At 49.6% G+C, this 16,970-nt stretch overlaps 1 protein-coding gene across 1 annotated transcript in view; it reads right to left on the minus strand.

The window, feature by feature from the left end:
* Positions 1–31: 31 nt before the first annotated feature.
* The window catches only part of RAB40B (RAB40B, member RAS oncogene family), a 27,624-nt gene continuing 10,685 nt past the window's right edge, over positions 32–16,970 (minus strand). Inside the window, 6 exon segments of the mRNA XM_027081137.1 lie at positions 32–184; positions 186–415; positions 1,308–1,530; positions 2,230–2,307; positions 3,142–3,202; positions 4,725–4,785. Coding sequence (XP_026936938.1) covers positions 143–184; positions 186–415; positions 1,308–1,530; positions 2,230–2,307; positions 3,142–3,202; positions 4,725–4,785 — 695 coding nt within the window. The 3' untranslated portion in view covers positions 32–142.

Raw genomic sequence — 16,970 nt, forward strand, 5'->3', positions numbered from 1 at the left:
CACGCAGACATGTCAGGTATGCAGGGTACCGGCCGCAGTTTCATTGCTCAGGGCCGCGTGGTCACCGTGACATTGGCGGGTGTCTGCATCCAGAGCGGCCTCCTGCCTCCCACCTGTGCCACTCCTCTGCCTCGCGCCCTCCTCAGGAGACTTTGCAGCTGTTTCTGGTGCAGCGTTTGGGGGGGGCTCTGGGGAAGGTGGGCAGCCTTCGCTTTTCGGAGGCTGGTCCTCTTGTGACTGGAGCTGGTGGCGAGGGAACAGGGGCGGCCGTGCATCACCCTGGCATTCAGGCCGCTGGCCATCGAGAAGGACTTGAGGTGGCTCCTGAGGGCCGTGGGCAGTGGCAGCCTGTCCACCAGGTGCACGGGCGTGCAGGACACCACTGCCCGGCAGCACAGGTCCTGCAAGCTCAGTACTTGGGAAAGAAAAGAAAACCTATTTCATTTGTGTTGTCCTGGGCACGGGGCCAACACAGGGCCAGCCACACACCTGTCCGCCCTCCTCTCTGGGACTCTGGGGCAAGATGTCCCACCCTGTGCCCACGTGCAGTGATTGGAGGTGGATGGTCCTGCTTTCATCACCTTAAATCCAGTTTGTCCCCAAACTTGAGACCCCCACCATCTCTCCCTCTATGTCTGAGAGGTGAGTGGACTGCCCAGCGATGGCCAATGAGGTCTCCTCAGGCCTAACGTGACCAACTTTTGGGGTCGGAGACCAAGAGCTTCAGGAGACGTGCTTCCCCAACTGAGTAGCTGACACCAAAAACGTGTTATCAGCTTTATCAAGATGTATTGGAGAACACACCAGAAAAGCAAATGCTGTCATTTATGTTTCACCTACATCGTTCGTTCTGTGAGTCAGGGTCCCTGCTCAGATAGAGAGGGGCTCCCAGGGGCCTGCTGGGAGGAGGAACGGCATCTCACCCCTGATGCAGTCGGGATAGCCCTCAATCCCTGGAGGATCAGACAGAAGAAACACGACCCAGGGCTTTGGCTCCTTTTGGAATCAGGGTCCTAACAAATAACATTCATAACAGTGCTTCTCAACTGGGGGCGATTTTGACTCCCCAGGACATTCGGCAAAGTCTGGAGACATTTGTGGTTTTCACAAATGGGGGCAGGGAGACCAGGGATGCAGCTCACCCACAGCACACACAGTGCCCCCACCAGAGGACACTCCATCCCAAATGGCACTAGTGCCAAGCGGCAGAAGCCCTGATTTCGGAGAATGGAGACAGTGGCCCGGGGAATGGGTCCTGGGAGGCTGAGCACTGGCGGGGCTGCAGGGTGGACTGGACGGACACCTACCCTTGCTTGGCCTCCAGAGCCGGTCCATCCCATGCCGCAGCAGCACAATCCTGGCCAGCTCCATAAAGGACTCAGTGACGTTGAAATTGCACAGCGGGCTGACCTCGAAGAATGTCACACCCAGGCGCTCCGCATAGGCCTGGGCCTGTTCCGTGGGGACCTGCCGCTTGAAAGCCAGGTGCAGGCGGTTCCCCACCAGGATTTTAGGGACCCCCGGGGCGTGCTAAAGGGTGACAGAAGGGCAAGGAAAGTGGGTCACATGCAGGCTTTGTTGTTGGTACCATGGGTGTCCGGGGTGAATGGTGTCCACTCAGAACCTCAGAATGTGTCCTTTTTTGGAAAGAGGGTCTGTGCAGATGTAATTAATTAAGATGGGATCTTGGGGTGGACCCTAAATCCAGGCACTGTGTCCTTATAAGAAGTGGCGAGGACACAGGACACACAGGGAGGAGGCCACGTGATGCTAGAGCAGAGACAGAGAGACACGTCCACAGGCCAAGGACCAGGGCCTGTCGGCAACACCAAAAACTGCAGGAGACGGGAAGGATCCTCCCTCGAGTGTTTGGAGGAATCGCGGCCCTGCCGACACCTTGCTTTTGGACTCTGACCTCCAAAACTGAGAGAATACGTTTCTGTTGTTTTCAGCCACACAGTTCGTGGTGCGTTGTTACGGCCGCGCCAGGACACTCACTCAGTGGGTGGGACTGACCACTCCACGTCTCCACTGGCAGTTGGGCCGGTCAGGGTGCCAGCAGGCAGCAGCCTGGTCACCACCTGTCAACCTACCTGACTGCATGCAGGGCCTGATCCTGTGCTGGGACATGACGCGTCCTCCTCCCTGTGGCTGGAGCCTCGTGCCCTGGCCGCCCCAGCCCGCCTCCCCTCACAGGGCCACATGGACGGAGCCCTGGCCATGTCATACCTCATTGATCTCCTTAATCCACCGGTCGATGCCATCAAAGGACCAGCGGTTTGCGATGTCGTAGACCAGGATCACACCCTGGGGGAGGCACAGTCACTTGTGGCAATGCAAGCCACTCAGGCACACACTCACAACCAGCTAAATAGCCATTTTACTTATGTTAACACAAAACATATTATTTCGATTTGTCTGCCAAATGTAGCAGTTATATGATCACTTCCAGTGATATTTCATAAGCTCATTGATAAACCCTCAAATGTGAATGTGAGCTGGGGACTGGAATTCAATTCCCCACATTCACGAGCTGGTCCAGGGACACGGAATGCGGGGGTACTTCAGAGCCCACCCACCTGGACGGAGGGCTCTCACATACGTACAGACACACACGCACATGAACACGGTGCACACACAGCCCACATGCCTGCATATTTATGTACACACGTGTAGATGCATGTGCCTACACACTGCTCGTGCACACGTACATACAAATGTAACACATGCACACACACATCTGATGCAGAGGGCTTGGGAGCCACCAAACAGTCCAGGGCACACTTTTTAGACTCTGGCATCAATTTGTATGTGAGCTAATTGCCTTGTCCTCCAAGTATCCATTAAAGAACATTCCAAAAGTCATTATTCAAAGTCACTTTGAGGGACTTCCCTGGTGGTCCAGTGGGTAAAACTCCGTGCTCCCAATGCAGGGCCCCGGGTTCGATCCCTGGTCAGGGAACTAGATCCCACATGCATGCCTCAACTAAGAGTCCGCATGCTGCAACTAAGAAGCCTGCATGCCACATCTAAGAAGCCCGCGTGCTGCAACTAAGAGCCAGAGCAGTCAAAATAAATAAATTAATTAAAAACAAAAAAGAAAAACAAAGTCAACTTGACCTCCCGGTTCAGGGGTGTTACCTGTGCGCCCCGAGAGTAGGAGCGGAATATGGTACAAAATCTTCCCTGACCCGACGTATCCCTGGAAAAGATGTTGGAAGTCTGTAAGAAGAAATCACTGCTTCCCGACGACAAGGTTTTTGAACTCGGGAGCCAGAGCAAATGCATTTTACAATTGTCAGTTGGTGGCCATCCCACAGAAAGTCCGAGCCCCCAACAAGACATTGGGCACCTTATCCCTGGAGAGATCTGGACATTGGGATGTCCTTTTGGGCTCATTCTCTTTTCTAATTATTTAAAAAGTCAACTAGAGAAAATAGCGATGGGTTTCAACATAATAATTCTGACATTTCAATAAGTCTAATTTAAGTTTTTAAAAAGTTGTTTAATTTGGAGATAAAGCTATGTAGTAAGGAATGTGAGTCTACACTGGGGGAGAAATAGGCCAAAGGATTTGGTGGGGTCACTCCACTTCCAATTAACTCTAAAAGATCATGGGAATCCCCTGGCCAGTCCAGTGGTTAGGACTCCTGGCTTTCACTGCCAAGGGCGTGGTGGCTTCAGTCCCTGGTCAGGGAACTAAGATCCCACAAGCCGTGTGGCACAGCCAAAAACATAAATAAAAATAAAAGGTCACATGAAGTCAGCCCTGTGGATGCATCCCTATGTTCATCAATACAAGGAAGTGACCCGGGGGTGCATTAACGAGGATAAAGAAGAATAGTACTTCCGGGATTGACTCTGCCCTGTGTGGGGGAATTTACTAAGATGGACCACGAGGACCAGGCAAGGGGGCTTCGTTTTAGATGCCAAGGAAAAAGGAGCAGCTGTTACACCAGCTTTCTGAGTCCCATACAAGTTTGGGTTGAGAGGGGAGCCCTCAGGAGGTCCCCGGGGAGGGAGGAAGGGAAAAGAGACTTGAGAGTCAGCAGTGGGAAGGGACAGGGTCATTGAGGGGACATCGTGGAGAGAGGTTTCCTGGCCCAGACTTGGGGGCTGACTGCTCCTGATTAGGGGCAGATGGGGGTGGGAGAAGGGGCTCCAGGCCACTGCAGACACTTGTGGCTTGGGGAGAGATTTGGCATGGTCAGACGGGAGAAGGGAACCATGCAAGTGACCATGCAGGTGGTCCAGGAGAGGGGATGACACAGGGGCTAGTAACAGTGGTCAGGAAAACCACATGGGTTGGGGGCAACTCAGGGATTAGTCACAGCAGGAAAACCCTAGTCCCCCATCCCCGGAACTGGAGGGGCAGGAGTCTGACCAGAGTCTCAGAGCCAGGGCTGCCTGGAGTGGGGACCAAGAAAGAGACCCAGGCCAGAGCTAGGCGACACCCTGACCTCTTGCCCTCCTACCCTCCACCCTCCGTCCTGTTGATCTTGGTCAGGACACACAGCCCCTCTGGGCACTAGAGAGGCAGAAGCAGAAGCACATCCACATGCTCTGGACAGACTCCAAGGCCCACACAGATCTCATCTTCCTCGGGGGGCACTAGGTCAGGCTGGGGCAGAAGCAGTGGATATTCCCACAGGTGGTACCAGAGCCCCTGAGGGCCTGGACAGACCTGCCCTGTGCTCAGGGGCCGGGCAGAACCCCTGACTCACCAGAGCTGCAGCTTCACCCGCCGGCCGTCCAGCAGGATGGTGGTGGTCTTGTAGTCGATGCCTGTGAAAGAGGGTCAGGGGGGCTTAAAGCAAAGCACTTCCACAGTTATGCTCAGGTAAAAGGTGCAGATAAGAGAAACTCTCTCACGCTGGGGGAGAAAGGACTACCTACCGGTGCAGATCCAGGACTCACAGAGACGGCTGGACTGGGCCCTGCTCGGACCCTCCCCTCGCCCACCGGCCTCGCCCACTTGCTCTGTGGAGCGGGGCCTCCAACCTCCCTCCACTCCTCCCGCACCACCACTGCCTCCAGCTCAGCGCCCAGGCCCCTGCCGCTGCCCAAAGGGTGGGCAAGCAGGAGCCACCTGAACCGTTCAGCAGCTGGCTCCACGCATGGCCTGCTGGCCCTGGGTCTGCCGAGTGGCAGCCACTCACACACCCTTGTCTCCACTGGACTCAGGGCTAAAACACAGACATAGTTCCCCCAAGTTATCACACTAAGAATGTAAAGTAAAAACGTGTAGAATATGAAATTAGGTATGAAGTATTATCTCAACTATGCAAAGACAAAATGTGTGTACGTATGTGCACAGGGGTGATGAAATAAAATTCATGTTTTATGGCAAGACAAGAAAAACTTAAACGTAAAAAGGTTTTCTGCCCTTACGGGCCTCCTGGCTCCCCTTTAGTGTGTATTGTGCATCTGCATTGACCAGACCTCCTTAGGAGACAACATTCCTTCTTAATTTTGTAAACCGTCAGGATGACCTGCTTAGCACTTGATAACTCCTCAGGAGATAACCTTCCTTCCTAATGTTTAAGGGGTCACGATGACCCAGTTTTGTTTTGGAGGAGCAGACCTGGATTGTAGAAACTGTCAATATGTCATCTGATGTATATCCTTTTGTCTCAAAAACGTATATAATTGTACTTTGACCTCTGACAGTTTTCAGAGCTTTCTGAAAGACTGTCTCCCAGGTTATAATCCTCAGGCTGGTGCAAATAAAAATTTCCATTCCTTTCTTAGACCAACTATTGATTAATTTTTTCGTCAACATGCATGGCGTAGTTGGCAGGATATCAGAGACACCCACCAGAGGATACCTGGGGTCTACCCTAAACTGGTGCTCGGTACTAGCCCTTTGAGCCCCACCTGCTTCTTGGAACTCTTCAGGTGTTCCGGTGAGTTCTTCTGATATCCAGGTCTTATTATTTAAGTGATGATCCTACAAATTTTTTTTCAAGCTTTTTCGTACTTAAGACTTGGAGTCTTAAGGGGCACCAGTGCATTTCCTTGTCAGGGTCCTAGGGGGATCTAGGCAGGAGGCCCCGGGAAACATAGGTGGCTGGAGTTTCATTAAATTTAGCTTAAATTAAAAACGAACAAAACAAAAAAACAAGTTGATATATGGTCTGAGCAAATGGTTTGCCCAGTGAAACAAGAGACAGCTTGCTCAGCCCCAAGAACAAGGAACACCTGCTCCTTCTGGCCACAAGGTGTCCTCAGGTGACTGAGAACCTAGTGGAAGTGTCTGAGGATCAATTTTTCAGATGTGTAGCAGTACTACAGCAGATCCCACTACAACAATTAAGTAAATGCTGCTCTTCCAGGGACGCAGGAGATAAAGGCTGATCACCTAGTGCTCCAAGCACCCACAGCGGTTTTAGATTGTCAGAGGGAGAAACCAAGACATGTAAAAGAGCTGAACTGACCCTAGCGCAATTCCTTGGAGAGCTAGACTCAGAAGCAGCACCCACAACCATACTGTCCTCAGAAAGTTGTTCAGATCATTATCTTTTCTCTGAATTAGGCAACCAAATTGATAATGGGAAATTGTGCTTCAAAGGTCAAACAGCTCCTGAATGGACAGCCACCTATGGGGATACCAGCTGGGTTTATATAGAGCTGATGCTTGCAAGTGCTTACCTAACTGGGAATCAAAGGAAATCCTGCCCTGAAATGAGCAAGCTGGGATTCTTTTTTGGCATTCCAAACTGATTTTTCCGTGAACAGTCAGAAGAAGCCAGCAGAGGGTAATTTCTTACCATGTCAGTCAGTCTCCTGGACCCCTGCCCACAGGGTCTACTGGAAACAAGAGTGATAAGAGCTTTTCTTTTTTCTAAAATTGGATTAGCAGCAGAAATTATTTGTAGGGCTATCTTCTTGGATCCTTTGAATTGGAAAGACTCCTAAATATTTGTAGGGCTAGCTTCTTGGATCCTTTGAATTGGAAGGACTCCTAAATTGGAAAGCTCTCATCTTAAACTATTGTACCTATTTTAATTGGTATGCAAAAGCCCCAAAAGGCTTCAAAATTCCAAAATAGCCTCATTGAAGGATTTGTTGTAGAAGGCTAATGAAAGATTGATCATATAAAAGGTACCTACAATAAAAGACTATAAAACTGCCATAACTACTACTCTATCCTCCTTTTTTAAATTTTTATTCATTTATTTATTTTTTGGCTGCATTGGGTCTTCGTTGCTGGGCACGGGCTTTCTCTAGTTGTGGCGAGCTGGGACTACTCTGTCACGGTGCGTGGGCTTCTCACTGCAGTGGCTTCTCTTGTTGCGGAGCACGGGCTCTAGGCGCACAGGCTTCAGTAGTTGTGGCACACGGGCTCAGTAGTTGTGACACACGGGCTCAGTAGTTGTGGCTCACAGGCTCTAGAGTGCAGGCTCAGTAGTTGTGGCACACGAGGTTAGGTTGCTCCACGGCATGTGGGATCTCCCCAGACCAGGGCTCAAACCCATGTCCCCTGCATTGGCAGGCAGATTCTTAACCACTGTGCTACCAGGGAAGTCCCTAAATGGTTATCTTTAGAAATGGGACCACCTGAGGTTATAGGTGAGCCTCTTGGGGTCAAAGGTTGAACTGAGGGCCATAGTTAAAGAATTTCTTAAACCCAGGGAAGATCCTCAAAAGGTTTTGTAAATGGATTACCAAGATGGAAGGCCACAGATCTGTCTAAGCCTGTGACCATAGCTGATATTCAGAGCCTGATAGAAAAAAAAAATTTTTTTTGGCCTTCTCCTCTAAGCTAAATGAAGGAAAGAAAAACATTCCGACAGAGGTGGATGAGTATGTTGGTACTTTGATATCATTTAGGTGGCCACCCAATTATCTGAGGAATTAAAAACAGCTGTCCTTGTTTTAGAACTCTAGTGTTTACAGGACCAAAGGTGTGGCTCCAGAAACAGCCCTAGGCCCACCAATCCTTTTACCACTCCCATAATCTCCCCTATTTATTTTAAGAGGCTGTAAGTAAAAAAAAAAAAAATCTGGCTTTAAGGGAAGAAAGAAAATCCTCCTAGGACAACTTGCATTTTTCCTCCTCTGCCTTTGAGATAGAAATGTTCTACCCAGTCTTCTCCAGGAGCTCTTATGCAGGCCATCTTCTTTAATGCAAATTTCAGGAAGGTAACTTTTTTTTTTGAATATTAATTTAATTTAATTTATTTTTGGCTGTGTTGGGTCTTAGTTGCGGCACGTGGGATCTTCATTGGGGCAGGCGGGATCTGGCTGCGGTGTGCAGGCTCTTCGTTGTGGCGCGGGCTTCCCTCTCTCTAGTTGTGGCATGCGGGTTTTCTCCCTCTAGTTGTGGCACGTGGGCTTAGTTGCCCTGCATCTCGTGAGATCTTAGTTCCCCGACCAGGGATTGAACCTGTTTCCCCTGCATTGGAAGGCAGATATTTTACCACTAGACCACCAGGGAAGTCCCTCAGGAAGGTAACTCTTATCCAAAGGAAAAAACAAAAGAGGGATAGGTAATTTGGAACCTGATTTGTCAAGGGCAATACAAATCTTAAATGTCTTTTCCATAAATATTAGTAAAAAGGATTTAGCCATCTAAACAGGTGACCTTGATTTGTTCCATCTGCAAGAAACCCAATTTGAATCCAACATCTTTTGTAACTTACGTGTTTTACATTATTGTACCTGATTCATGGTTGAAACTCTGGAATGGGAACTGGGGTCTCTGTTTGCGTCTGCGTGTTTGTACGTATCTGTAAATGTGTGTGTTGTAGACGTGTGGCATTGCCAAAATTAATTAATTGGCTTAAAGGATGATAAGCACTTATACAAATACTCAGAAATATAAAAGGAATGAACCCAAATGAACTTCAGGATCACATGATCTAGGGTTAATTTTTAATGAATGAAAACAAGTTTGAGTTTATTGGTTTAATTATAAAGACATCTTTTTTTTTTTTTTTTGGCCACACCACGCGACATGCGGGATCTTAGGTCCCCGACAAGGGACTGAACTCGCCCCACTGCAGTGGAAGTGCAAAATCTTAGCCACTGGACCACCAGGGAAGCCCCAATACAGACATACCTTTAAAGTCATCAACATTACGTATATACTATTTTGTATGTAGGTTTACCAGAAATCAAATAAGATTGTATAATTCCTGTCACAAAATTTGTCAACAAGAAAAATAACCAGATGTGATGAAACTTTCAAGCAAATTAAATGTAAATGAGATAAGAGCTTTCAGGTGAACTCTTTAGGAATAATTATGTTTTAGGACTGTCTACTTAAAAGTAGTTTCTCCAGATTTTTGGCAGTTTTGATTACACTTTATGTAACTTATAAAGTGATGGTTTCTTTCCTTTCACATTGTGTATCACCTACTCCTACTAAGATAATGATATCTAAACAAATTGAAACTATTGATCACATCTACAGTTCTCCATAAATTAATGAACATCCACGATGCACATGCTTCCTCCCCAGGTGGAAATTAACCTTCACACAGAAGAATCAGGGATGGGGTGTACGTGGGGAGCAGCTCTGGGGAGAAGGAACAGTGGAGAGAGTCCAGAATGGCTCAGCCTCAGGATCTAGCCTGAAACCAGGCCCACCCCTCAACCTGTCGGTTACATAAGGCCACAAACTCCTTTTTGCTTAAGCTTCTTTGAGTTGACTTTTTTGTTTGCACCAAAAAATGCCCTGACAGAAAACCCATGAAAGTATAGTGACTGGAGAGAGTGACAGAGGAAACCTGACACACAAATCCTGGAAAAGCTGCGGAAGATACATTTTAACATCTTCCCAAAGCAGAGCACAATGCCTCCCACACCCCAGAATTTCACTAATAGTGAACATGTATTTAAAAGAAAATCTACAGGAATTCCCTGGTGGTCCAGTGGTTAGGGCTCTGCCCTTTCACTGCTGAGGGCATGGGTTCAATCCCTGGTCAGGGAACTAAGATTTTGCCGCATAGTACGGCCAAAAAATAAAAGAAAATCCAACTCAATGATAATGATCTAACTATTAACATTCAGAACCCAAACTGAACTCTGACTCTGGTGGTTGTTCCCACCAGGACAGCCCTGCCGGGTCACCTGCCCTCGGCACACTGCCCCTGAGGCACCCTCCCAGAGCCGCGTGTGCTTTGGAGACCCAGGGCCACTCCGTCTCCATCAGTGTTACTGTCCTTTAGAGCTGCAACCCGGCCTACTTCCCTCCATCTATGCAGCTGTGAACTCCCATGGAAGGCCCCTCCTTTGAATTGGGGACAGGGCAGAGCAGGGGAGGTTCGCGGGTGGGAGATAAAGCTTGAAAAAACACTGCCCACCCTCACCCCCCATTTGATCTGTAGGGTGGAAAATGGGAACGGAGATGGGCTAGCCCCCTGGGGACCCCACAGGTCCCCCACATAGCACTGTGGAGACCCTGCAGGGAGAAGCTCTGTGATGCGTGGGATCAAATCCCAGTCCTGACGACCAGCGGCTTCCTCCCTCTCCCTGTGCCTCAGTTTCCCTGACAGCTCACGTCTGGTACCTGCCGCCAGCAGTGGCCTCAGCTCAGCACAAGCTCCATTCTTCCCCAGGCCTTTGGGTCCCAGGATAAACCCTCTGTCTCAGCTGTACCTGCCACAGAGAAGCCCCCAAATTCCACCCATTCACGCCAGGTTCGAAGTCCCATTGGGAGAAGAGTCTCTTTTTTCATACACTTATTTATTGAACCGTTTTATGTTCCTCCTGCTATGTGTTTGCTCTGTTCCTATTTATTGTATTTCCTCTTCTCTGTTACTTCACGTTTTTGACAGTAGTGTTGTCAGTGTTAGGGTCGAAAGGTGTAATGCACATTCGCACATTCGCTGCACTTATCGAATTCGCCAAGAACTCTGTCCATCAAAATAAAAATACACAAAAGCTCCTAGAACAAAGCCTGTTGGAATGTTCACTGAGTGAGTCAGGACCACAGAGACAAGAAGAGAGATAATTTTAGCCTGAAAAACAGCAAATGTCAAATGCCAAGACACTCCCTACACTTTGAGGCCACGTGATGTGTAAATAATCTGTTTCAGCTCATCCAGCACCTGCCGAATTCTATCTCCTAGAACAAGAGGACGCAAACATGTAAATACTGGTTAAGTATCATTGACAAACATATTCATCATGAGGACCTGACTTTTGAGAACTTGTCTTATGTTGAATTAAAGTATCAGAAAGCAGGGTGCTGGCTGCCAGGGGCGGGAGAGGGTCCAGGTTTCCATTTGGGGGGTGAGAAAAATGTTCTGAAATGAGAAAGTTACAGGGTCGTGAATGTACCAAATACCACTGAATTGTTCACTTTAACATGGTTAATTTTATACTATGTGAATTTCACCTTAAAAGAATGTATATACATATGTGCTATCCAGAGACGGACCCTGGCCTGGCTTCCCAGATCAGAAGGGCACTTTGTTGGGAGATGTTGGGGTGCCGCGCAGGACCAAGGGGGCGGGAGGGCTGCATAATGGGGCTCAGGATGGGAGAAGCAGGGAGGCCCCAGGGCTGAGGTACAGGCCCAAGCTTCACCCATGGCCAAGGCCCAGAGCCTGCCCCTGCAGGGCTGCCTCCCGTTTCTAAATGGTTCTAAAAGTGAGTCATGCATTTTTTTTCTTTTTGGCCGCGTGGCATGTGGAATCTTAGTTCCCTGACCAGGGATGGAAGCCGTGCGAAGCGCAGAGTCTTAACGACTGGACCCCCAGGGAAGTCCTGCAGGTCATGTTTTAAATGGGCATTTGAAGTGTGTTCATCATATGAGAATCATACACAGAGAGCAGTTACTGAAATCAGCACCAGTCCCCCTCCTCTTCAGAATCTACCCCACCTCCTTTTTGAAAAGGAAAGTATGTTCCCTGCATGTTTCTCCTTGCTGGTTTTTCTCTGTGAAATAGCAAAGCCATGTGACCCAGGTGCTTCCAGGCTCCTCGTGGCCTGGCTGCCCCAGCTCATCCACACAGCTCCCAGCTCTTAGCTGCCTGAGCCGCTCACTCCCCACGCTGGGGGCTAAACCCTCCCACACCCTCCCTGGCAGGGACGGGACCACTGTCACACCTGCCTTGTTCCCTAACGGCCTGTGTCTGTGCTGAGCTGCTGCATCCAGGTACCCTGTGAAATCCCACAGCAAGGACAAGCCCCACCAACCAGATACCGGCGGGACCTGGCACATCATCCCCCATGAGTGAAACTGGGGAGTAACCCAGAGCCTTCCCTAACCATCGCTCGGGTGTGGCCAGATGATAACCCCCTCTTTCCAGAGCTCTGACACCTCAGAGGGTCCCAGTCCCTTCAAATTGCAGGGCTGCCCCTGCCAGGTCTCGAGGTCACCCTGAACCTGGACTCAGGCTGGGGTAGGAGATAGATGGGCCCCAGGCTGAACAGTTTCTCCCCTGTGGACAGAAACTCCATAAAAGCAGGATGATGGAGGAGGCTGGGCCCTGCCCAGATAAGAGATAAAAGACCACATATTCCTCATTCTTGAAGTTAAGGAGACCTCCCTGACTACACATGCACAGAAAGCCTCCTTGGAGGTCAAAAAGGGAGGGGGCGCCACCCCATAGTAAGTGATGTCAACTACCCATAGGCCTCTTCGCTAGAATCCATCTTGGCTAAGAGATGCGCATGCACGCACACATGGGAAGACCCTGAGATAAACCAAATATAGATTCAGAACCAGGCAAAGCAAGATTGCCAAAGGAAACCTGGAAGAAAGGCCCCATAAAAGTGATTCAAACTACCACAACGGCGCAACTCTCTCTGAGCCCGCCCGTGTGTCTATCCACAGGTACTGTACTATTTTTCCTCCTAATAAACACTTTACTTGCCTCACTACTTTCCATCTCTATGTCTCTATGTGGCAATTCATTTCTACACAGCAATGGGTCAGGGCCTTGTCACTGTCCATTGGTCCCTGGTGGTCTGGTGGCTAGGATTCAGTGCTCTCACTGAATCTCTCACTGCCACTGCTCTCACTGCCACTGCCAGACCTCAATCTCTAGCCAGGAACCGAAATGCTGCTTCAAGCCGCTGCAGGCTGAGGCCACCCGAGATCAAGGCCACCAATAGGGTTCAGCGGTCAGGCCAGAAGGGGCCTCCCTCCGCCCTACTTTGGACAGCCCAACAGTCTGGGTGACACTGCCAGGGAAAGCATTGCCATCCTCCATGAAAAAAAAAGGGCGGCGGGACTTCCCTGGTGGCACAGTGGTTAAGACTCTGCGCTCCCAATGCAGGGGGCCCAGGTTCAATCCCTGGTCAGGGAAGCAGATCCCACATGCTGTAACTAAGAGTTCGCATGCTACAACAAAGGAGCTGGTGAGCCGCAACTAAGGAGCCCACAAGCCACAACTAAGACCCAGTGCAACCAAATTAAAAAAAAAAGGGGGGGGTGCATCTTTGATTTTAAAGAGCAGTTTTCTGATATCAGCACCCCTTTTTCCTGCCTGTCCCACAGTGGGGGCCCTGCAGGCTCTGCCATCCACCACCTCCAGTCCGGGCAGCTCTGCTCACTTGGGTGGTCAGCCCCCAGGTGAGCTGTGTCAGGGAAGCAGAGCTTTATTTTCAGTAGCACCCCTGTGCAAACACATGCAACCACGGAGGTGCCACGTGTCTTCAGAAGGAGCCCGAGCCCCTGCTGATTCAATCTCCTACTTTCATCCCTTGGGAGCAGCAGAGGCTGAGACCACCTGCTGTGTGTCAGGGGAAGGAAAGGACCTCACTGGAACCACACAGGGAGGCTCTCGTCACTGGTTGTGATCACAACCAGCTGAGCAACTGTCCCAAAGCTGGACGGCAAACCAGGCCACCTGTCCACGCTCTGGAGGACAGTTTCGGACGAGCTGCCCTGAGCTTGGAGAACCCATGCCACCTTCTCTATCAGCCCAAAAGATGCAGGGACCTCATTTTATCTTCAGTAACTGTGGTCTCAGGACACTAAATGTAAGAGAGGGTGAGAGGTTAGACAGACACCTATGCAAGATCTGTATGCTAAAAGCTATAAACCACTAATAAAATAAATCAAAGAAGATCTAAATAAGTGGAGAGAAATACTGTGTTCATGGATTGATAGATAGATAGATTGATAGTTAAGATGGCAGTTCTCACCAAATGGATCCACAGATTCAGTCTCAAAAACCCTAGCAGGATTTTTCGGGGCGGGGGGGGGGCTAGAAATTGACAAAGCTGAATTTTATTATTTATTTATTTAAAAAAAATTTTTGGCCCACCTTGCGGCTTGCGGGACCTTAGTTGCTCAACCAGGGATTGAACCTGCAACCCTCTGCAGTGAAAGCACAGATTCCTAACCACTGGACTGCCAGGGAATTTCCAAAGCTAAATTTTGCATGGAAAGTTAAAGGAATTAGAATGGTCAAAACAATTTTGAGGGCTTCCCTGGTGGCGCAGTGGTTAAGAATCCGCCTGCCAGTGCAAGGGACACGGGTTCGAGCCCTGGTCCTGGAAGATCCCACATGCCGCAGAGCAACTAAGCCCGCGAGCCACAACAACTGAAGCCCACGCACGTAGAGCCCATGCTCCCCAACAAGAGAAGCCACCGCAATGAGAAGCCCGCACACCATGACAAAGAGTAGCCCCCACTCACCACAACTAGAGAAAGCCCGCGTGCAGCAACGAAGACCCAACGCAGCCAAAAATAAATAAATAAAATTAAAAAAAATTTTTTTTGAACAAAAGGAACAAAGTTGGAGCACTCACATTACCCAATTTCAAGACTTACTATATATTTAAAGTAGTCAAGACAGTGTGATACTGGCATAAGAATACACAACAGAAAAATGGAACAGAACTGAGATGAGAAATAAAACCACACAAATATGGCCAATTGATTTTTTTTTTTTTTTTTCTGTACATGGGCCTCTTACTGCTGTGGCCTCTCCCGTTGCGGAGCACAGGCTCCGGACGCGCAGGCTCAGCAGCCATGGCTCACGGGCCTAGCCGCTCCGCGGCATGTGGGATCCTCCCAGACCGGGGCACGAACCCGTGTCCCCTGCATCGGCAGGTGGACTCTCAACCACTGCGCCACCAGGGAAGCCCTGGCCAATTGATTTTTGTTGTTGTTGTTGTTTAAAGATTATTTATTTACTTATTTATTTTTGGCTGTGTCGGGTCTTAGTTGCGGCATGTGGGGTCTTTGTTGCGGCATGCAGGATCTTTAGTTGTGGCATGTGGGCTCTTTGTTGCAGCGCAAGGGCTTCTCCCTAGTTGTGGCATGTGGTTTTTCTTTTCTCTAGTTGTGGTACGCAGGCTCCAGGGCGGGTGGGCTCTGTAGTTGTGGCGCGGGTTCCAGAGAGCATGGGCTCTGCAGTTTGTGGCACACGGCCTCTCTAGTTGAGGCACGCGAGCTCAGTAGCTGTGGTGTGTGGGCCTAGTTGCCCTGTGGCATGTGGGATCCTAGTTCCCTGACCAGGGATCGAACCTGCGTCCCCTGCATTGGAAGGTGGATTCTTTACCACTGGACCACCAGGGAAGTCCCTGACCAAGTGATTTTTGACAAAGGTACAAATCAGTGCAATAGAGAAAGCATACACTTTTAAAAATGGTGCTGTAACATCTGGGCATCCCTACGCAAAAGTAGTGAACCTCAGTCCATACCTCATGTTATATAAGAAATTAACTCAGGGAGGACTTCCCTGGTGGCGCAGTGGTTAAGATCTGCCTGCCGATGCAGGGGACACGGGTTTGAGCCCTGGTCTGGGAAGATCCCACATGCCACAGGAGCAACTAAGCCTGTGCGCCACAGCTACTGAGCCTGCACTCTAAAGCCCATGAGCCACAACTACTGAAGCCCATGCTCCTAGAGCCCGTGCTCCCTAACAAGAGAAGCCACTGCAATGAGAAGCCCTCACACTGCAATGAAGAGTAGCCCCCGCTCACCGCAACTACAGAAATCCCTCGCGCAGCAACGAAAACACAACGCAGGCATAAATAAATAAATATTTTTTCAAAAAAGAAATTAACTCAGGGACTTCCCTGGTGGTCCAGTGGGTAAAACTCCATGCTCCCAATACAGGGGGCCCAGGTTCGATCCCTGGTTGGGGAACTAGATCCCTCAAGCATGCCACAACTAAGAGTTTGCATGCTGCAATTAAGAGCCCACATGCCGCAGCAAAGATCCCGCAAGCCGCAATTAAGACCCAGAGCAGCCTAAATAAATAAATAAATAAATAAATAATAAAAAAGAAATTAACTCAAAATGGGTCACAGTCATAAACGTAAAACTAAAACTTCTATAAGAAAACACAAAAGAAAATCTTTGTAACCTTAGGCAAAGGGTTCGGCAATGATTTCTTATATACAACACCAAAAACATGGTCTATAAAAGAATAAATTGATAAATTGGACTTCTTCAAAATTAAAAACATCTGCTCTTTGAAAGATACTTAATAAAATGGAAAGAAAACCCACGGACTGGGAGAAAATATTTGCAAAACACATTTCTAGGGCTTCCCTGGTGGCACAGTGGTTGAGAGTCTGCCTGCCGATGCAGGGGACACGGGTTCGTGCCCCGGTCCGGGAGGATCCCACATGCCGCGGAGCGGCTGGGCCCGTGAGCCATGGCCGCTGAGCCTGCGCGTCCGGAGCCTGTGCTCCGCAACGGGAGAGGCCACAGCAGTGAGAGGCCCGCGTACCGCAAAACAAAAACAAAAACAAAAACACATTTCGAATAAAGGACTTGGATCTAGAATATATTTAAACATCCTCAAGACTAGGTAATAAGAAAACAAGCAACTTAAAAAAATTGGGGGGGCTTCCCTGGTGGCGCCCTGGTTAAGAGTCCGCCTGCCGATGCGGGGTACACGGGTTCGTGCCCCGGTCCGGGAAGATCCCACGTGCTGGTCCGGGAAGATCCCACGTGCTGGTCCGGGAAGATCCCACGTGCCGCGGAGCGGCTGGGCCCGTGAGCCATGGCCGTTGAGCCTGCGCGTCTGGAGCCTGTGCTCCGCAACGGG

Source organism: Aethalodelphis obliquidens, unplaced genomic scaffold (assembly GCF_003676395.1).
Source record: "Aethalodelphis obliquidens isolate GAN/ISIS:26980383/991018 unplaced genomic scaffold, ASM367639v1 scaffold44, whole genome shotgun sequence".
Lineage (NCBI taxonomy): Eukaryota > Metazoa > Chordata > Mammalia > Artiodactyla > Delphinidae > Aethalodelphis > Aethalodelphis obliquidens.